Raw genomic sequence first — 20,441 nt, 5'->3', positions numbered from 1 at the left:
AACCAGTCGAAGATCGTGACAGCTGGCAACCCTACATTTCGTCCGTTGCCGAGAGCGATCAACAAGAACAAGCAAAACTCTTGCCTGTCAACCGAGAAAGTCTCCTCCAAAAGCACGCCTGTCTTTTCTCCTTCCCGTCGCAGCAGGCCCTGGCACACGCATGCGCGCCACCAGGCCACGCGACAGTGCATTTGACCTACATACAGTAGCCTGACTCCCTGCATTTCTCGCTGCGGCCGGCTGCGTGCGCCGCAATATAGGCGCAGATGATCCAGCAAATTGCAAATTCCATAACAGCAGAGCTCCCTAGTCGACGGCTGAGAGACGGAGCGCCGACCGGTCAATCGGCGGATACTTTGGTCTAATGATCGTCGAATCCGGCACCCGCAAGGCAAGTGCATCGGACAGTAGAATATCGACTGACTCGCCGGTGAAGATTCTGTAGACGAGCCGTGAAACAGGCGGCACACGAGCAAAACCATCGCATCCCTTCCCTTTCCAGCTCCTCTCCCCAACCTGCCCCCTCCGTCTCCCCATTTGGCAACGATGTATCACCACACCCCCAGCTCCCTCCAAACAGATCCCAAACCCAAATCGCCTATCTTTCCATGGCATCTTCCTCCTTTCCCCAAAAATGACCCGAACCTCAGGCACACCCTCCCCTCGCCAGACAGCTGCAAGGCGCCTCGGACTGCAGCGGCGGCTAAGATCGTCCAGCCTTGGGCGGGCGGGTGATCTGGGCTCTGTGGCGTCCTGTAGGATGGGCGGATGGGGCGGTAGCGGTATAAGTCATTAGTGAAAGTTGTCTTGTATCTGCTGTGAGATTGAACCTTCTCTGGGCTTGGCGATCGATATTGCAGCGAGGCATTCACCCGGTCGATGGATGGTTTGCTTGGAGGGCGGGCTGGGAGATAGGGATGGGTCTTGGGAGTGAGTCGGTTTAGCCTGGGTTGTCTTGTCTTGCCTTGTCTTTCTTTCAGTGACAGATGGGGTAGAAGTGACTTGGGATGGTTGAAGGAGGAATGATGAATATTTTTTTTTATTTTCGTCGAATGACCCTGACCTTGCATGCGGATGAACGCTCACTGATGCTAGATAGAACCGTCAAGCCTTGTCTGACAAGCCATAACGAACGGGCGAAAGGAGACAAAGAGAAAAAAAATGATCATATGCTACCTTATCCTTTTTCCCGACCCCAATCGTCGGACCATCATCGTTCAAACGTCCCTGATGAGAAAGTCGCGTGCCGCGAAAGTCTCGCCATCGCCTCTTCCCTTCCCCGTCTCTCTCCTTTTCACCGCAATTCCCTCCAAGCAGGGTTCTCCAACTTCAACGACCTCTTCGAGCGACCGTCTTCCAGTCCACCTCGGGTATAATCCACTCCCACGCTCCCTCCTTTGCCCTCCAAAAGTCTCGTTCAGATCTTCAGCACACGTCCGAAGGATCGAATGTTCGGACGTATCGTCTCAGTCAAGTTTCGCGAGCGGCGAAGGGCCGCCTGTGCAAGAGAACGCGGAACAATTTAGCTGGAAGAACCATTGAGGTTGGGAGGCGCCCCACCTTCCTGCTGAGCCTGGGCCTGCGCGAGCGCGATCTTGTCGGCCTCCTCGACGGCGGACTTGACGACTTGCTGCTCCTCGGGCGAGAGGCTAGCGGTAAGCTGGCTGTAGAGTTGGGGCTGGGATTCGGAGAGAGCTGGGAGGAAGAATTGTTAGCGCGTGCTGGTGGAGGGTTTCGGGGTCCGATGATAGGATAAACTTACTCTGAAGCGCGGTCTTGAAGAGACCGTAGGGCTCCATCTGGTCCAGGGGTGTCTCAAGCAGGCTCTCCTCTTCCAACTCGTCGTCGTCATCATCGTCGCCGGCGACGGCGTTAAACTTCGAGGCCTGTTGCGACAGGAAGTCGAGGTAGGCGGTGCTCTCGTCCTTAACGTCCACAGCCTCTTCGGTCTCCTCGTGGTCCCAGTCCTCACCCTCCCACTCGTCGTCTTCGTCCTCGTCGTCAAAGTCTTCACCAAGACCGAAGTCCTCCTCCCGCTGTGCGTCCTCGCGGTTCTTCAGGGCGGCAGGAAGAGTCTGGAAGAGGCGAGTAACACCTTGCAGGAGTCTTGGCCAGCCCTGTTGCACGCTTTGAGGAACCTCGTCCGCGCGGAGTGTGAGAAGCTGAGTGATGGCGCCGATGGAAAGCTTCTTGTCGTGCACACGAGTGAAGCTGTCGATGCTGGAGAACCACATGCTGAAGAACTTGTTTGTCCAGCCGTTGCTCTCGAGGATATGTACCGAAAGTCTGGGGTTGTAGTAGATGCCGTTGATGACCATCTCCATCAGGTGGATTCTGTACGACTTGACCTTGAGCTCTTCATTGGTAAGAATCGTCATCGCGAGCCCAATAAACTCGGGGACGTAGTTGTCAATACCGCCACGGAGGTTGAGCATGAGAATCTCGGCAAGCTTGCATCCGCAGATTCTATCGATGCCTCCGACCTTCTCATCCTTAAAGATCGTTCGGATCATATCGACGACCGCCTCGAGGTATTGGTGGTTCTCCATGAGACTTCTCCAGCCGTAGTTGACAAAGTTCTCAAGGGCGGGAAGCATGTCCTCCAGGTAAAGCTCGGCGCCGGATTTGAAGGTCTTGTGGATCATCTCGAATGCTTGCCACATGGTGGGCGAGATAGTCTTGGCCGCAAATGTGCAGCTGTCGATGATCTCAAATACTTCGTTGTAAAGGTCGTAAAGCTTGTGTTCCAGGGTGATAGTGATGACAGGCATGAGGATGGTTTCGAGGTGTGCGAGGACGTCGGGTGTGCTCTCAAGCGTCAGGATAAGAGTGCCGATCGTTTGCAACACACCAAGGGCTGTTATGCTCTTGTCGTCAAGGAAGTCGCCATATTCGTCCTCGCCGTCCTTGGAGTTCTGGCGCTCAATGAGCTCACGCACAATGCGCAGGTAGGTGTCGCGAAGCTGCTCGCTGAGAGCGACGGCGAAGGGAGTCAGCTCGGCTGCGAAGACCTCAACGAAGTCCTCCATCACGTTTGCAAGAGCATCGACGTCGACTTCGTTGGCAAGCTTCAGCAGCTGCTGCATGATCTGAGGAATGTTCTGTTGCATCATTGTCCTGATCGGGTCGTGTCTGATCAGAGGCTGGAGAGCAAGAGCGGCCTCGACTCGAACAGGAAGGGCGGGATCGGCCATGGATTCGAGGATGTTGCGGTAGATGATGACAAGGTTGTTCGGGTCCTTGAAGTCGAGAGACTCGAACTTCTCCAGAGTGTCGCAAGCGCGGGCACGGAGGAAGCCGTGAGGACTCCTGAACTCGGGGAAGACGTGTCTGACGAAGAAGTATTCGACCTGGTCGGCAATCGGACTCTTCTTACCCAGGATGACATTAGCCAGCGTGCCGATCATACGCAGCGCGCCCTCCTTCTCCCTAGGATTCTTCTGGTCATCGGGAGCAGCTTCATACTTGCTGACGATGTTGTTAATGAAGTTCAGAATTTCGAATGTTTGCTTTCTTCGGGCCTTGGTCAGTGTGACGAGGAAGTTGGTAGCTGCAACGTCAGGCGCGGAGACTTCTTCGTAGAAGTTGAGCTTGCGGTGGAGGTACTCTGCGGGCTCATCATCGAATTGTTCGACATCCTCATCCGTCTGGCACAGCACTGGGAAGACGAGGTGCTCGATCAGAACCGGCATGTGAGGCTTGAGATGATCCCACATAGTCTTAGGCTTCACGCACTCGTCCATGAAAGCGAGCGTGTGAGACAAGCAAGGCTTGCTCAGCCACGTCTGCTTCTGCACCCACTTCTCGATCTGCGACAGATACCCCTTCAAGATCTCCGGAGCAAAGGTGGTGATGAAAGTCTTGGCAACCTCGGCGTAGTCGTCGCCGTTGCCCTTCTGCAAGCTGGCCGGGTTTCCGTAGCGGACGAAGAGCCTGTTGAGGTTGACGTACGACCACTTCTTGCACTTCCACCAGTGGTTGAGCTCCCTCTCGTCCAGATCGTCCACCATCGAGCACTGCGGTGGTTGCTTAGCGACGATGCGCAGGAACAGTGTGCACCAGTCGACCATGGCCTGGTGTGACCTCAGCTGCATAGGCAGCTCGAAATAAATAGCGTGCTTGTACGCCTTAAGGACTGTCCGCAGCATCTCCGCAGCCTCTATGCTCTCCTCTTCCACCAAGCCATTTCCGATCGCCAGCAACCTTGGGAAAGTGGCCTCGACGATCTTGTCAAAATCCTCCCTGCTGTCTCCGAGCTTGAATCTGTAGGTCCGGCAAATCGCAAGCAGGCACTGAAGTCCCGCGAAAACAGCCGGCATGTCGGTGCCGTTAAGGAGGTTGATCGTCACGTCCACGAAGTCCGGCCATTGCTTAGGAAAGTCGTTGTGCAAGATCTTCTGAAGGGCGACGACAAGCTGTGCTCTTGTGTTTGGGGCGGCATGGGCGAGGACGGGTACTAGTCGTGCGCGAACAGCGGCTTTCTCCTGGTCTGAAATGGCGGTCGAACCAGTCGCGTCTTCCGGCTTCGACCAACCCTTGGTCACGCGATTCTTGAAATATACCGTAGCTGCAAGGTGTCACATGTCAGCGATCTGTGCTCCGTCTCCCTTCCTCCGCGCGTCCTATCCTGAAAATACACTTCCGACTCTTACGTTGCAGTCCCTCCAAAGAAATTTTGCATACCAGAAAGGCGGATGCCGGGATTTTGCTCATTTTCGAGAATCGTCAGCAGAGTGTCCAGGAAGCCAGGATTCTCCTCTGCCTATGACTTGAAGTCAGCAAAACGCGCCCCAAGGACTCCTGTGGCACAGAGTCGGTAGGAAACGTACGGCCTTCAACTCGGCCTCTGCCTGACGGCGGTGGTCCGCATCGGTCTGGAGTGTCGCTTCTATGCGACTACGCAAGCCGGCAGCGTCCATACTGTAGTACTCCCCAAGCAGCAGGTGGTGCCTGACGCCGACCGCGCGGGTGATTTCTAACAAATGTCGGGAGAGGTGAGATGTGGGGTAGAGCAATGTAATGTGATGTCCGTTCCCTCCTCTGCGAGCCCAGGGACTTTGCGTGAGTGTGGGCGGGGTGAATCGATAAATGTGCAGCACGGTTCAGCAAGAGTCTGATGGGCGGGCTGCGGCAGGTGCGCCGAGGGGTTTTGGCGGAAGCTGGTGGGTTGTGTTTCAGAAAGGCGGTCGGCGGCACCCGCTTTCTTTCTCTTCACAAGCGATGCGGGTCGTGCCACAACAATCTGTTGCTTATCTGAGACTTTTCACACTCGTATAGTCTCCTAGCCATTCGTTCATCATCGGGGGAAACGTACGTCAATATAATAATGCTCATGCTATGGTTCATGCTCTAGTATGCTTCCTCCCAAGGCACCTTCATGTTCCGTATCTATCGTCCTATCATGTGCCACGCAATACCTCCTCCCTTGCTGCACAGCGCACACCCTCCTCAACGGCTCTACATGTAAAGACTGGCTGTGGCACAAATGTCTCTCTTAATAAGCTCCTGGCAGGTCTGCATCTTGGTGAACAAGGTAGGGTCGCCAATAATCCTAGCCGCATTCTTCGCTTCTCTGCAAGTCTCGTCCAATCGCGTGATGACCCTGACAATTGTGCCCTCCAAGACATCTGTTAGCTCGGCAATGCGCGAGAACGGCATGCCGCGTGCCCACTCGTAGACCACTTCAACGAGGCCAAAGCGCGGGCGCGAGACGAAGTCGTTGCTGTCGTCTGATGACAGGATGACTTGGTGGGCGGTCTGGTAGCGGTTTACGTTTTCGGAAATCTTGACGATTGTTTCGATGCCTCTTTCGAGCGCGGGAGTGAGGTTCGGTGCAGAATCCGTACGTTCTTGGAACACGAAGCACGAAAGCAAGGCGACAATCTCTTCTGGTTCGTAGTCGGCGAGGACGTTCTCAAGAATCAGCTCCGTCAAGACCAACTCATCGGCCGAGTGGATCTCGCAGGCAACCTTGCCCTTCAGCTCGACGCGTGAGTTCGAATCAATAAAACCCAAATCTGTCAGAACCGCGATGCGCTGCTGGTAGTCGGGCAGCAATTGCAAGTTCTGATCGGACATGAGCGACCGAATCGAGTCGATCTTGTCCTTGATCACCCACTGATCATGAGCCATAGCGAAGTGGCGTGGTAGCTGCTTGCAGTGGATGCACTCGCGTTCTTGTGCGATTGTGGATGCTTTCGCGCGTTCATCCAAAAGACCGCGGATGGACATTTCCTTCAGGTACTTTCCATAATCCAGCTCATTCCAAGTAGAGGAAGTCCACGACGAGCAAGCCGCTAGTAAGTCTGCCTTTGCCTTTGCAAGCTCGTCCTTGTCCTTGCGCAAGATAGCGTTCACGTCGACCTGCAGATGACTGCTAGTCAATGCCTCCACGTCCTGCAGGGGAATGATAGCCAGACGCAGTTCGATTTCCGATTCTGACTGAGGGAGCGGTGTAAACAGTCTGCGGAACCGAGGCAGGTATGGAAGGAAATCGGCGTCCTCGCGCTTGCGAGCCTTCTTGAACATGACCTCGAGGACCTGAACAGTCGAGTTGGCGCCCCTTGATGCACCGTCGCGTAGCAAGATGCCAACCGTACGAACATCGTTCTTGCCCTTGAAAACGATAATGCGCTTAGGCTGGAACATGCGGCGACCGACGGGGGTAGCCAGCATGGAAAGGTGCAGATCACGCGTCAGGGACTGGAAGTCGACGCTTGCTTGGTGACATTTCTCGATGTCTTTATCGCAGATGTCACAAGACTCACGCTTCACCTTCTCCAGATCGGCCTCTGAGATTTTGATCTGCTTTTCGTGCTCAGGCAGCAAGGTCTGCGTGGCGTTCTCGGAGAACGATCGCTTGATCATCTCCTCGATCTTCAGAGCTTCGACGCGCAGAAGATTGAGGATCATGTTGTAGGTGAGGCGGAATTGAGAGCGCAGCTTCGTAGGCTCGCCAAGCATCATCTGCCTCAGTCTTCCGGCGGGTGGTGCTTCGTCTGCACCAGCGGCGACGATTATCACGGTTCCAATTTTATCCAGGCCACGCCTACCTGCACGACCAGCCATTTGCGTGTACTCACCGGGCACCAGATCTCTGAAGCCCTTGTTGTCGTACTTGCGATATCCAGAGAAGACGACGGTCCTAGTTGGCAAATTGAGACCCATAGCGAAGGTCTCCGTGGCGAAGAGCACTTTCACAAGAGTCTTTGCAAATAGAATTTCCACGCACTCCTTGACGATAGGAAGTAGGCCACCATGGTGGACCGCGATACCTCTGCTCAAGAGCTCACGAATGCGTCGGATTTGCGGCAGCGACCTGTCGTCAGGCTTCAGGCGAGCAAGTGACTTTTCCAGGATCATGTGCGTAGCACTCTTCTCTGCAGCCGTGCAGAAATCCAAATTCGATAGCGCATCTGCGTTCTCCTCGCAGCGTTTCTTTGAAAAGACGAAAATGCAGCAGGGCAACAGCTCCTCCTTCCGCAGATGCTGGACAAGGTGCACCCAAATATTCTTGTCTTGGGCGGCACTTGTTCTCCCTCCACCTCTGCCAGTGCGAGCAATGTTTCCATGACCACGTTGAGCGGGCTGCCCTCTTCCACGTTGCGCGGGAGCGCCTCGCTGATTGCCACCACCTCGCTGCTGCCCACCCCTGCCCTGCTGACCGCGCTGATTATTGCCACGTCCACCCCGGCCAGCAGCAACAGCAGCATCTTCCTTCTCCTTAGCCTTTTGCTCTGCCGCCATAATTTTGTCGCGGCCGGACAGGGCATCATTGGCATCCTTCCAACCTTTCTCCACGAAATTCTTGCCGGCGTCAACGATCTTGAACATCTTCTTGTCGGCCCACAAGTAATGCTCCAAGGGCACGGGTCGCTTCGGTGTAGAGATGACGTAGATATCCTTCTTCTTGGTCCTACCAACCCAAGAGGCAAACTCCTTGGTGTTGGGCACCGTAGCAGATAACATGATCAGCGTAACGTGTTCTGGAAGCATGATGATGACTTCCTCCCAGACAACACCACGCTCTGAGTCGTTCACATAGTGGACTTCGTCGAAAATGACAAACTCCACGTCTCTGATGAGATCGGCGCCGCGGTACAGCATGCTTCGAAGAATCTCCGTCGTCATGATCAAGCAGCTTGCCTCTGGTCGGATCTGCACGTCGCCGGTCAAGATACCGACATCGTCGAATTCGTTGCGGAAGTCTCTGAATTTCTGGTTGCTGAGTGCTTTGATCGGTGAGGTGTAGATGGCTTTCGTCATGTGCTTCGCGGCCAATGCGATCGCATACTCAGCAACTACCGTCTTTCCGGCTGAAGTATGAGCAGCGACGAAAACTGAATCGCCACCTTCGAGATGGTAGACCGCTTCCTTCTGGAACGTGTCAAGCTCGAAAGGCCACTCCCTCGCCATTTCTGGTACAAGCTCTCTGAAGTTCGTGATGTCCCGGTTGACATCGACCATGTGAGCCCACTCACGCCCACCGTGCTTGTTACGCCCGGCGAGAAGCGGAGCGTGGGGTGCCAAAGCAGGGAATTCAACCGGCAGCAGAGCATCCAGCTCCTCTTCGCCTTCGTCCTCCGACTCCGCCATTTGGTCAGCAGACGCTTCGTCCGTAGCGGCATCGTTGCTCATCTCCTGAGGCTGAGGTTCTTCTTCGAGAACATTCTCAACATCCTTCGCCTCCTCGGCATTCTCAGCCGCCTTCTCCGGAACCTTCAGCCCTCTACTAAAACCCGGCGGGACCTCCAGCAAGCCGCCCTCGGCAGCAAAGTTGATGACGCGAGCGAGCTTGTTCGACTTGCTCGCATCAACGCGGTCCTGTCCGAGAAGCTCGTCTTCATACGCGGCAGTCGCCTCCACGGCATCCAGGCCACCAGGGGCAAACGGGTAGAAGCCCGCAGCGCCACGCACAAAATCCGCGCGGTTCGCAGGCTTGCGGAGCAGAGACGTTGAGTTCTTCGCCGTAGCGCTGTTTGCAGGAACAGTGACCTCTTTGTAGCCGGTCACGCGACCCTCGAGACCTTCACGAGTGAAGCGGATGATCGTCCGTGTCTGGGTTGGAGCTAGGGCGAAAAGCTCGCTGTGCTTGGTCGGAGCGTCCCATCGCTGCTGTAGGCGGTCGAGCCACGCTGGGCTGAAAGTCGTCGATGGGGTCAGGAAATCCTGCTCGAGCTGAGACTTTACTTCGTCCGGTGACTTCCTGATGCGTTTGCGTGGCTTTGCCTGGTCCAGGATGTCGTCCACAGAATCGAGCTTTTCGGAGCTGAGGGTCAGCTTGTCCAGAGCAGACGCCAGTGAGTCGTCCATGATAAGTAAATCTAAAGACGACTGCCCGATCGAGCAGCTGCTCTCGTGGTCTAGATGCTGTTCTCAGGTATGAAATTCAGAGAGTTGGTGACGTCGCGAAGTCGTTGCTGCAAGCACAAGCACTGACCACGTCTTGATTGCCAGTGGGCCTCACTTCGTGAGCAGTGAAGCAACACCAGAGTTTCACTTTGGAACATAGGCAAATGCTGGGAGATCGTGGATGCGTGATGTGTTCAGATAAATTGTGTCTTCACAAACAATCGAAACAATCCCATCGTACCTTCCACAATTCATCAAGTGAATCTTAACTGACACAGTTCAATTTGACGACACAGCTTACGATCATGAAAGTCCAGCACTACACACATTTAACGGACAAATAACTAACCAGTCATCCAGTCATCACAGACAAGCGCCAGAATGTCCCAAGTTACCATAATCGTAGAGCGATTACGAACTCATCTGAATTTAGTCACGATCGCGACCTTTCAAAAACCTGGAGCAACAAATTAAGGGTTAGGGTTGGGGTTAACGTTCTCACGGATCCTCGTCCTCGACCGGAACGTCTCTGTCGTTTCGAGCGGAAACAATGGCTGTAGACAGCGAATTTGATTCGCTATCAATATAGCCGCCTCGATGTCGCCAGATATGAGGGGCTGAATGTCAATTTTGACACAAGGGTTCGTGCAGCCGTAGTGAACCAGGGGGAAATGTTGTAAGTACCAATCCTGTGTCTGTGACTAAAATGATTTAGGACAAGACAAGCCTACATCACGTTCGAATTTAGCCTTCAAACACATTAGGCAGGATATTGTTCTCAAGCAGACACTCGAGCCTCATTACAAGATTACAGAGCGAAATACTCTACGCTCCGGCCTCAGCATCCACGGCAGTGCCACTCTGCGCAACGTCCGGCGCACCAGTTGAAGCGTCTTTTGCCTTGGCCTCCTCATTCCTCTTCTTCGCGGCAAGCTGCCACGCCGGAATGGAAGGAGACTTGGCACCAATTGTCCTGCCAAAAGGCGAGCTTGAATTCGCGCGATCGGGAACAGCAGAGGCGGGCTTCTCGGCTTCTTTGGGAGCGGCGTCCTGAACGCCATTGACTTCCGGCGCAGGCGCAGCTGGAGAAGCAGCTGTAGGTGCATGAGGCTGAGCAGGAGCCTGGGCCGCGGCCGGAGGAGTGTAGCCGGGCGTTGCCCTGGGAGCGCCTCCAGCCATACGGTTTGCGACGAGTGTCTTGAGACTCTTCATCTCCGTGCCAATGTCCTTCAAACGCCCGTCGGTGCCTTCCCTCTCCTTCTCGATCGCCTTAGGAATCTGCTCGCGGATCTCGTTCATTTCGCGCGCCATGCGCCTGCTCTCGGTCTCGCGCGCCTCGTTCGCTTCCTTCATCTTGCCCAGCACCGATTCGACCTCGGACAGGGCTTTGTCCAGGCGCTCTGTCCGGGCCTTCTCCGCATCCTTCAGTTCCTGCGTATCCGTTGCGAGCTGGTCCAGAAGTGCGAAAGCTTTGTCGAAGCTCGCGTCTATGCTGGCCTTATCTTGCTCGATCTGCGGAGGGGTTGGGGGAGCGATGAGAGGGGTGATGTATCGCTTCGCGGTCCAGTAAAGACCGTACCCCAGTCCGCCCATCACCGTTGCCATGATAAAGTAGTCTCGCCAATCTCGGCGGAGAGGTTCGGGAGGCGGTTGGCCCCAGTAGGGTTGCTGCTGCTGTGGGTACCCATATTGTTGAGGCGGCGGTGCTTGTCGTTGATAGTTCGTCGTCGTCGACGTAGCCTGTGATGGCGTTGCCTGGCCTACTCGTGCCAGGGAAGCGTCGATCTCTTCTTGTGTGAGGTTCTTAGAGCGGAGGAAGGCGACTCGCTGTTCGACGGGCGCGGATGCGACAGAGGGATCCTGGAGGAAGGAGATCGCACCCTCGATAAGGTCCTCACGGACCATGATGGCGGTGTGGCACAGTGATGGAGATACGTGCTAGCAAAATGCGCGAAGCAGGCTGTTGTGGAAGCAGAAAGAGCGATGTATCTTATCGTCGGACAGGGAAGGATGTTCGCTCGTGATGCTCGGCCTTTGGGGATGGCTGGAAATGGATACCTCGGCTCGGCTGCCACCTGGGCGCGCGATCAGCGTTCTGGATTGTGCGCGGTGTTTGCTGCAGTGCTGAGACCGCCCGCGCTAGCAACGCTTTGTTTACTTTCGCGGCCGCTTGGATTCAGGACGAAACACCCTACGCTTGGACATTGCTACACGTACACAACTGGACGACCACGACGAATAGCACTGCGGTCGCATACCGAAATTGAATCGCAAACATTTTACGTCACCCGTTTCGCGCCCGTCATGTCCCAAGAAGGGGGCATGTTTTCGGTGCGCCGACCACGTGAGGTAGGAAACGCGCACTGTATTTGGTCGCACGACGCAAAACACTGATCAGGTTTGCAGACACTCGGCGCAATCAGCAATAATGTCTCCGCGATCCCTATGCCAGCATCCGCCATGAAGCGATCGACCTCACAGAACCACTTCGGCCAGGCACCGGGCACCGCACAACACATGCGATCTACTTCCGGGTCGCGCATGTCGCTTGCGCCAGGAAGACCATCACAACCGAACTTCCACCGTTCATCTTCTGGAGGAAACCTGGCGGAGATGGGTCTCTCAACAGGCAAAAGACACAGCACTGCGAACTTCCTTACGAGCACGGGAGGTCGAAAGAGCTTTGCGCCGGTCGCCAGCACCCCGGCACACCCGATCCCTCTCCAGGAAAGCACAGCACGGAGGAGCAGTGTCTACTCAGCGCGCCCTTCTGCAGGCTTTGGCCCTACCGGACACCAGTCGTTCTTCGCGACCGCACCGCCCGCCAATGGAATCCCCACGGACCCGCGCCGCCTCCGCGACAGCAACACTCGAGCCATGATGGGCCAGGAGCTTATGGAGTTTCTGGGCCAACGCAACTTCGAGGGCGAGATGAAACATAGCCTCACGCACAAGACGATGACTTCGCCCACGCAAAAGGACTTCAACCTCATGTTCCACTTTCTCTACCACTGCATCGACCCTTCATACCGCTTTCAGAAAAACATCGACGCCGAGGTTCCGCCTTTACTCAAGCAAATGCGATACCCCTTCGAAAAGAATATCTCCAAGTCTCAGCTCTCTGCCGTCGGCGGAAACAACTGGTCGACGTTCCTTGGAATGCTGCACTGGATGATGAACCTGGCCAAAATGATGGAGCAGTACGCGTTTGGCGCATATGATGAGGCATGCATTGAGGCAGGATTCGATGTCACGGCCGATCGCATCACCTTTCAGTTTCTGTCGGATGCTTACAAGGAGTGGCTGTCTATCGAGGAGGACGACGATGAGGACGAAGAGAAGCGGAGAATCCAGCCGCACGTTGAAGCAATGGCAGCCAAGTTCGAGCAGGCGAACCAAGCGAATCTGGAGCAGTTGAAGCAGCTTGAGGAAGAGGGCAAGGCGCTGCAGGAGCAAATCGACGAGCTTTCCAAATCAGCGCCACGCTTGTCAAAGCTGGATGAACAGATCAAGATCCTCGAGGAGGACCGCGTGAAGTTCGAAAACTACAACACTTCTATGGAAGGCAAGGTCGACAAATACCAGAACCGCGCACAGCTTCTTCAGCAAGAAATTGAAAGATGCGAGCAGGAGCTGAGGGAGGCCGAGGAGGAGAAGAACGAGCTGCAGAGGCGCGTCGACGATCAAGGACTGAGCGTCCAGGACATCGACCGCATGAACTCTGAGCGCGAGCGTCTGCAGAAGGGCGTGGAGACGACTGCTATTCGTCTGGACGAAGCCAAAGAAAGGACGTCGAAGAAAGAAGCAGAGACCGGAGCTAAGCTGGACGAGTTGGAAGCAGCTGTGCAGCGATACAATGGCCTCGGGTACCAGATCGGTATCATTCCTTCGACGGCATCAAATGCCAACGGCTACGACCACGAGCTGCATCTCACGGTAAATGATGGGCCTGATTTCAGTGCAAGCCAGATGGGTGCCTCCAGCCAACAGCTTTTCGAATCTGATCGGCTGCTGTACGACCCCAACAACGGCTACCAGCCCTACCATCTCCTCCGCCACAATGACCTCAAGTCTTGCAAGAAAGCACTTCAGGACTTGCGCAAAGCCATCTCCGACCGCCGCAACGGCGCGCTCGAAGAAGACATGGCGAAAATGGACATGCTGGACAAGACGCGCGAGGCGCTGGAAGACAAGTATGCGGAGATGGACACGCTGGAGCACCGCCTGCGCGGCGCGCAGGAAGAGTTCGAGAAGATGAAGGAGATCTCGTACGCGCAGAACATGGCGTCTGATACGCAGATCGAGAAGATGGAGAAGGAGCTCGCGAAGATGCGCGCTGGACTTACGGAGAGCGTGCAGTTGATGGAGCAGAGAGAGATGAACACCAACCTTGAGTAAGTCCAGTTTTAAGAAGCCGTAACTTCCAGGTGGATGAAGTACTGATTTGATGAACAGGTACGAGCAGCTCACCCTCCGTTCTTCCGCTGTACGGGAAGAGCTTCACACCGAACTTGAGCGCATGCTCAATGATATCATCAAGTTCAAGATCCACGTCCAGGGCAGCCTGGAGGCGTATGAGGACTTTGTCGCGCAGGAAGTCGAGCGTGAATGTCAGGAGCAGGAGCTCGCGGAGGGCGCTGCTTTGGAAGAGCAGGCGGAGCTCGATGGCCAGATGGACGAGATGGAGGAGTAGACCGTGTGGGTGGCAACGCTGTCGAAATTTGCATTGTTTGGATCGGTGTTTCTGGTGGGCTTGGGACGATGTTTACGACGATGATACCTCTTTCCGTTCTTCCTGATTAATACCAATTTTTGACTTTCCGGTGCAACACCATGATCGACCTCATCGTCAACCGTGCGCGCCGCCGCTAGCGCGAGCTGCAATCTCGCACCATCCTCCCCTTTTACCTCCGGCGCGAACAGACCTGCCTTAGCGATGAAGTCAGTTGGGCTGGCATGTCTCGAAGCCCAGCCCGCGCAATGCGCACGCCTGCAAACCGGGCAGACCCTGGCCGTCGGGCACGCGGCGCCCCGAAAACCTCGTGGCTAGCGACTGTCTCAACCGCCGCGCCGGCTTCTCCACGCGCGATCCGCCCGTTCGTGACCTTGGGCAGCCACGCTACATTATATCCCACCTTCTGACGCCCGTGTCGCGTTCGTGTCGCTGTTTCTTTGACTTTCGTTTTGCCTTTCTCCCTTCCTTGCCATATAGCGACATCTAATAGCCCGGCTGCAAATGCCACGCGATATCCCACGACGCAGGAACGACTCTCTCCCAACCAGGACCCCGGCCCTGGGACGGCTCGCTTAGAGCGGCCGACGCACGCCTGCCGCTGCAACTCTGGCGCAATCAAATCAATCGAAGTCGCCAAAAATCCACCCAGCCAACCAAAGCCACCCGGAATCCTGCAGCAGCCGGCGCCGCGATCCTGCTGGATTGGCAGATACATACTGTAGATGTCGCGCGTCTCGGCGCACAGCCGCGCCCACACGAACCGCGACTTCGCCGCCGGCCCACCGCCGCCCGCCACCTCTGGGTTCCTGGAAGCGCCGCCGCGCCCGCGGCCGAGCAAGCGGATTATTCTGTGCGAGGACGGGACGTGGCAGAGCTCGGATGGCAACATTGCGCAGGGCGGGAATGCGCCGCCCAGCAATGTCGTGCGGCTGGCGAGGGCGATTAAGCCGATGAGTCGCGATGGGATTCCGCAGATTGTTAATTATCATGTTGGAGTGGGCGTTAGCGGAGGTGTGATCGATAAGGTCTATGGGGGTATTTCTGGAGAGGGTGAGTTATTGAAGTCTGATTCAATGTGATGGCTGATGGCAATTGTTGGACGGTCCGCTAACCGTACAATCCAGGAATCGCGGAAATCGTTCGAACAGGATACCAATTTCTCTCCGCCAACTACGTTCCTAACGACGAGATCTTCATTTTTGGCTTTTCGCGAGGGGCTTTCACCGCACGCAGTATCGCAGGGTTAATCGACAACGTTGGAGTCTTGACCAAGGAAGGCCTCCCATACCTCGCCGAGATCTTCCGCGACGTTCAGCAACGCCACAACGAAAACTACCGACCAAAGAATCCAGACGAGCCGTTCCCTAACAAACCCAGCGTGCTCGACCCGCGATACGGCCAGGAGCTCGAACGGCGAGGCCTATCCCGCCTCCACGTGCCCGTCAAAGTCGTCGGTGTCTGGGACACGGTCGGATCGCTCGGCACGCCCAAAATCGGCTGGCTGCGAAGATTCGGCCTGCAAAGCTCGGCATCCAAAGAACTCGGCTTCTACGACACCAGCCTGTCAAACTGCGTCGAGAACGCCTTCCAGGCGCTCGCGCTGGACGAGGAGCGCTACGCCTTCATGCCAGCGCTGTGGGAGAAATTTCAGGGCAACACGACTACCCTGCGCCAAGTGTGGTTTCCCGGCGCGCACTCGAACTGCGGCGGCGGCTACCCCGACCAGCAGATCGCGACGATTTCCCTCGCGTGGATGGTGTCGCAGTGCACCCCTTTCATGGACATGAACGAAGACTACGTGCTGGACCAGTGGGAGGAGGATGAAGAGTTCTACGAGAAGAACGGCGAGAAGCCGCGACCCTGGAGCTTCGGCAAGATCCTGAACGGCATGGAAGGCATCTACGCGCTGGGCGGGACGAAGATCCGCACGCCGGGCAGGTACATGGTGCGTGATCCTGAGACCGGCGCGATCACGCAAGACCCGCTGGAAGACACGCACGAGTACGTGCACCCGTCTGTGCGTGCGCGAATGAAGCTGGGTGGGCCGGGGCTGAACGATCGAGGGAGGTACGAGTGCGACGCGCTGCGCGACTGGAAGCTTAACATTGAATTCCCGGACGGATCGAAGCGGCCGAATGTCTACTGGAAGCTACGGACGAAGGACCGCGACGTTTCGACTCGCGTCATGCCCGAAGCACCGCTGTGGGGTATTGAGAAGGAGCTGCTGGATTACGATCCAGATACAGAGGAGTATGTGATGCGGCCGCCTGATATGTCTCGTCAGCGAAAGAGCAGGGGCCGGAAAGAGAAGAGGAGACGAACGCCTGACTGAGAGGACCGCGGTCCTCGTGAAGTCATGTCAAAAACTGGCTGCTCAACTTCAGCCCAGACGAAACCTGCCCGATGAGACGACTTGCCTGTGCGGCATTCTTCGGCAACAAACCCACCGCACACCTCACTTCGGCTTCGGCTTCCGAATAACCACACTCCCGCTCTCCAACAACTGCCAGCCAACCCCGCTTCCCACCAGCTCCTCCCATCCCGCATCCGCCGCGCGCTCCACAAACCCCCTGTCGGCGCTCAAATAACTCCTCCCCAAACACTTCAGCGCATGCAGCCTTACCCTCTCCTCGGCAAACCCCATCAGCGCCCGCTGATACCCGTCCACGGCCCGCCTCACCCGCCAGAACCGCGGCCAGTCGTCGTGCACCAGCGCGCGCAGCACCGCCTCAACCCGCCTATCGCGGTGCGCAAAGCGCTCGCGCAGCGCGAACGCCCCGCCCAAATCGCCCTGCCGGCACGCGAGGTCGAGCACCATGTACCCGACGAAGTCGCGGAGCTCGAGCGGCGACAGCGGGGTCTGCGCGTGGATGCCGTGGACGAGGTGCAGGAGGGTCGGCTGGTAGGATTCCCACTGGCGCGTGAGGATGCCGGCTTGCGCGATGAACATGTAGGCGCGCTGGGCGAAGGCGTCGTGCCGGCGGGAGCCGAGGATGCCTTCGCGCAGACGGCGCATGGCCATGAGGATGTTGGGGAGGTCGTTGGGGCGGTCGGTGGAAGAGGCGTGGCGGGGGATGGAGGGCCGGGTGGTTGTGGGTTGGCCTGCTGGGGTGGTGGTGGTTGTGTTTGAGGGCTGAGAGGAAGAGGCGGAGGTGGGTTTTGGTTTTGGAGGGTCGAGGGAAAGAGAGGCGAGAGCGGTCTCGAGCTCTTCGCCGCCGCTCGACGAGGCGCAGAACTTCATGTAGCGCTCTACGATCTTTGTATAGTAGGCTTCTTGCGTCTTGTGGTCGTATAACCTTGGCCAAAAACAGTCAGCCACTCGAAATGCAAAACATTTGCATGCATTGAATAGTTCCAAGATTACCTCTTGTCCCCCTTCGACGGCAACCCATAAGCGTCCAGCGGATCGATCGTGACAGGTTTCAGCCGATTCCACGCTCCCGACGGGCCACGGCGGGCCTGCGATCGGTTTGACCCGCCATGGGAACTGCCAATCTTTCCTCTACCCTCCATCGCAAAGTGTGCTGTGCATGCGAGCAAAGCAGGGGTGTGCGTTTTGATAGAGGTTGTCAACAAACAGAGCAGCCCGCAGGCGCCCGCATCCAGGGAATTGGAAGTGACGTTGCACCCGCCGTTCTGCCCCGCGAAATTGTGATTTGGGTGAGGCGGGCCTCTGCGGGCGGGCAGCGACACAAATCCCACCTGGACGTCGCGGGGCGGCGTTTACGCCCGTAGAACTAAGGTATCAGGCCATAATTCCAACAATGCTCGATTTCATCCCCAGAACATAAATGTGAAGTCCTCTTTATTAGATGCGGCGTCCGATTTGACAACTCCGATCCACGTCCAACCACGACCAAAAATGGCCAATGCCGCCACCAAACTTAAACAACCCGCCAACGGCAACATCGACGGCAAAGACAAAGCCGACGACACCCTAACGCACCGCCTCGAAACCCGCACCGCACAAACTCTCACCGTCCTCTGGCGCGACCTCGCCCCCTGGCAGCAAGACAACCAGCACATCCACTCCGGCTACCGGCCCGCGTCGAACTCCTACTCACGGTCCTTCGCCAGCCTCTCGCACCTGCACAACGAGAGCGTCAACATCTACACGCACCTCGTCGGAGCATTGCTAGCTCTTTTGGCGGGGGTTTACGTCTACGGGAGTGTGAAGCCGCGGTATGCGCTGGCGACTGGGGAGGACGTGAGGGTGTTCGCGTGCTTTTTTGGCGGCGCCGTGGTGTGCTTGGCCATGTCGGCGACGTACCATACGATTGCGAACCATTCGGAGAGGGTTGCGGGGCTGGGGAATAAGTTGGATTACCTGGGGTGGGTGTTTGGTTCTGTCGTGTTGATGATTTTCTTTGCTGACTGATGGCGGGGTAGGATTGTCGTGCTCATTTGGGGCAGTTTCGTCCCGTCCGTGTACTATGGGTTTGCCGGGCAGATGGAGTGGGTGAGGGTGTATTGGTCGATGGTCAGTCAAACCTCGGTGGTGGAGACTTTAACCGAGTGACGATATGCTGATGATTCTGCACTACGCAGATAACGAGCATCGGCGCGGCGACAATCGTCGTCGTCCTGATCCCACGCTTCCGCACGCCAGCCTGGCGGCCCTTCCGCGCATTTATGTTCGTCGCGATGGGGCTGAGCGCCGTGTTCCCCGTCCTCCACGGCTGCTCGATGTTTGGCGTCGCGCAGCTGGAAAAGCAGATCGGCTTGTCGTGGCTGGTCACGCAAGGCCTGCTCTACATCCTCGGGGCGATGATCTACGCGGTAAGTGCACTGATCTACATGCTCTGCTCCACCGATGAGCTGATGACAGGGCTGACTTTTTTTCGATCAGGCTCGGGTGCCCGAGCGATGGAGCCCCGGCGCTTTCGACATATGGGGCAGTTCGCACCAGATCTTCCATGTTCTAGTGGTGCTGGCGGCGGCCGCGCACTTGGTCGGGCTTCTTAAGGCATTTGACTACGCGCACGGGTCCAGAGGGGTGGGAATCTGATGATCGGGGAATTGGTGAATCGGTAGTTGCAGCCTTATCTGGTCAGCAGAGGGGCGGCCATATTCTAGCGTCGAGAGGAGGTGAACGCTAGCGTCGGAGGTAGACTTGTCGTCACATGAGAGCAAGTTGATGAGGGCGCTTTGGTGCTGTTGAGCTGTGGAGACGGTTAGAGGTGAGTGGGCTTGCGCGGTGGTCACAGCTTGAAGACAACAAACGTCAGAAGGCTCGCACTGGCTGGGTGTGAGGGGATTGCAGTTTTCGGAGAATAGACCGACATATGGCTTGTATAGATCGTGGAACGGAGATTTCGGGGGGCCTGCGACATGGCGCTGCATCGGTTTGAACTGATTAAATAATCGCGGAAGCACGGAATCGAGGGCAGCTGTCGCATATCGTAAACTTGAGGCCTGGTACAGTTGGCAGGATTCGACAAGCAGGGTAAACGATCAGGGTTACCGTGACCCCTCTGCAGTGAACCCTGCACTGATATCGGGCGTGGCAGGGAGGCTGACCGAGCACGGGCCAGGGCGGGCGAGAAACTTGTGGACGATACTGTAGGAGCTGGGCAACGTCCCACCATGTGTCGCAGTGAGACAGAGGGATCATCACAGCGTATTGCGTGGCAGGAACGGCGACGGTGGTGGTGCTGCGGACGGTGGCGGCGTGGAATGCCACCAGACGGCCGAGAGAGACGTACCGCGCATGCCGGAGGCAGCTGCTGCCGTGTGGCGCCTAGCTAGCTACATGTATGTATAATGGTCAGGCAGGCCACCCCTAGCCTGCATGCTAGCCATGCTGCCGGCGACACATGCCTTGATGGAGCGGCCGGGCTGACTCGAGCCGGGCGTACGAGCGTGCCGGGTCCTTCGGTCGGCCGAAGCGGCAGCGGCGGGCGGTGGGCGGCGAGCCAGGCGGCGACGGCGGCGGGTTGGGAGAGAGAGACAGGCAGAGAGGCGCGCTATCCTGGCGTGTCTGGCTGCGCTGCTGCGGTCGGCCTGTCGCCTGTGCGTCTCTGCGTGTGCCAGCGGCTGAGGCCTCTTGCAGCTGCCGAGCCAAGCGAGCGGAGGGCTGCGCGTCGATCTCACGCCAGCTAAATGGCGCGCGCGGCGGCTGGCCTGGCTGGTGTCGGGGACGAGTTCGGCGCAACCGCAGGCGGCGAAGGATCGCCATGTGCCGGCGCGCTCGCACTGCCCGGCGTCGCTGGCGACGGCCTCGTCGTGCGCCGGTGCGTGGGCGTGCGCGCGCGACGGCGATGGAGTCGCAGGTGCCAAAAGGCTTGTCTGCCCGCTTCGGTCTTCAAGCTCGCGCGCGCCGTGAGCCCTTGGACGCGCACATACGCGCGGCGGC

At 57.0% G+C, this 20,441-nt stretch overlaps 7 protein-coding genes across 7 annotated transcripts; 3 read left to right on the top strand and 4 right to left on the bottom strand.

The window, feature by feature from the left end:
* Positions 1-1,023: 1,023 nt before the first annotated feature.
* WHR41_08264 (uncharacterized protein) lies at positions 1,024-5,074 on the bottom strand. Its single transcript, XM_069376868.1, has 4 exons — positions 4,830-5,074; positions 4,684-4,762; positions 1,763-4,567; positions 1,024-1,695 (listed from the first exon to the last, which is right to left on the bottom strand). The coding sequence occupies exons 1-4, from the start codon at positions 4,917-4,919 to the stop codon at positions 1,523-1,525; spliced, it is 3,147 nt and encodes a 1,048-aa protein (XP_069226229.1). The 5' UTR covers positions 4,920-5,074; the 3' UTR covers positions 1,024-1,522.
* A 383-nt stretch (positions 5,075-5,457) lies between these two features.
* On the bottom strand, positions 5,458-9,312 carry WHR41_08263 (uncharacterized protein; the record flags this gene model as incomplete). The annotated part of the gene is made up of 1 exon (XM_069376867.1): positions 5,458-9,312. The coding sequence occupies one exon, from the start codon at positions 9,310-9,312 to the stop codon at positions 5,458-5,460; it is 3,855 nt and encodes a 1,284-aa protein (XP_069226224.1).
* Positions 9,313-10,176: 864 nt separating this feature from the next.
* On the bottom strand, positions 10,177-11,256 carry WHR41_08262 (uncharacterized protein; the record flags this gene model as incomplete). The annotated part of the gene is made up of 1 exon (XM_069376866.1): positions 10,177-11,256. The coding sequence occupies one exon, from the start codon at positions 11,254-11,256 to the stop codon at positions 10,177-10,179; it is 1,080 nt and encodes a 359-aa protein (XP_069226223.1).
* Positions 11,257-11,534: 278 nt separating this feature from the next.
* Positions 11,535-14,182, top strand: WHR41_08261 (uncharacterized protein). The gene is made up of 3 exons (XM_069376865.1): positions 11,535-11,700; positions 11,758-13,745; positions 13,807-14,182. Exons 1-3 carry the CDS (start codon positions 11,656-11,658, stop codon positions 14,042-14,044), a joined length of 2,271 nt encoding a protein of 756 aa, XP_069226226.1. The 5' UTR covers positions 11,535-11,655; the 3' UTR covers positions 14,045-14,182.
* Positions 14,183-14,808: 626 nt separating this feature from the next.
* On the top strand, positions 14,809-16,418 carry WHR41_08260 (uncharacterized protein; the record flags this gene model as incomplete). Its single annotated transcript, XM_069376864.1, has 2 exons — positions 14,809-15,136; positions 15,211-16,418. 2 exons carry the CDS (start codon positions 14,809-14,811, stop codon positions 16,416-16,418), a joined length of 1,536 nt encoding a protein of 511 aa, XP_069226225.1.
* A 123-nt stretch (positions 16,419-16,541) lies between these two features.
* Positions 16,542-17,650, bottom strand: WHR41_08259 (uncharacterized protein; the record flags this gene model as incomplete). Its single annotated transcript, XM_069376863.1, has 2 exons — positions 17,451-17,650; positions 16,542-17,382 (listed from the first exon to the last, which is right to left on the bottom strand). The coding sequence occupies exons 1-2, from the start codon at positions 17,597-17,599 to the stop codon at positions 16,542-16,544; spliced, it is 990 nt and encodes a 329-aa protein (XP_069226189.1). The 5' UTR covers positions 17,600-17,650.
* Positions 17,651-17,948: 298 nt separating this feature from the next.
* WHR41_08258 (uncharacterized protein) lies at positions 17,949-19,094 on the top strand (the record flags this gene model as incomplete). Its single annotated transcript, XM_069376862.1, has 4 exons — positions 17,949-18,418; positions 18,476-18,566; positions 18,635-18,865; positions 18,936-19,094. 4 exons carry the CDS (start codon positions 17,949-17,951, stop codon positions 19,092-19,094), a joined length of 951 nt encoding a protein of 316 aa, XP_069226231.1.
* Positions 19,095-20,441: the final 1,347 nt, after the last annotated feature.

This window comes from Cladosporium halotolerans, assembly GCF_011745625.1.
Source record: "Cladosporium halotolerans strain TM138-S3 chromosome Unknown Sca39, whole genome shotgun sequence".
NCBI classification, from domain to species: Eukaryota; Fungi; Ascomycota; class Dothideomycetes; order Cladosporiales; family Cladosporiaceae; genus Cladosporium; species Cladosporium halotolerans.
This window is presented reverse-complemented; position numbering and strand designations above follow the sequence as displayed.

Bases quoted from the DNA above. Each gene is read 5' to 3' on its own strand.
- WHR41_08264 (XM_069376868.1), bottom strand. From the start codon at position 4,919: ATGGACGCTGCCGGCTTGCGTAGTCGCATAGAAGCGACACTCCAGACC. The intron at 4,763-4,829 runs GTACGTTTCCTA...TTCAAGTCATAG, and splicing joins CAGAGGCCGAGTTGAAGGCC to GCAGAGGAGAATCCTGGCTT. The intron at 4,568-4,683 runs GTATGCAAAATT...GACACCTTGCAG, and splicing joins TCCCGGCATCCGCCTTTCTG to CTACGGTATATTTCAAGAAT.
- WHR41_08261 (XM_069376865.1), top strand. From the start codon at position 11,656: ATGTCCCAAGAAGGGGGCATGTTTTCGGTGCGCCGACCACGTGAG. The intron at 11,701-11,757 runs GTAGGAAACGCG...TCAGGTTTGCAG, and splicing joins CGGTGCGCCGACCACGTGAG to ACACTCGGCGCAATCAGCAA. The intron at 13,746-13,806 runs GTAAGTCCAGTT...TTTGATGAACAG, and splicing joins GAGATGAACACCAACCTTGA to GTACGAGCAGCTCACCCTCC.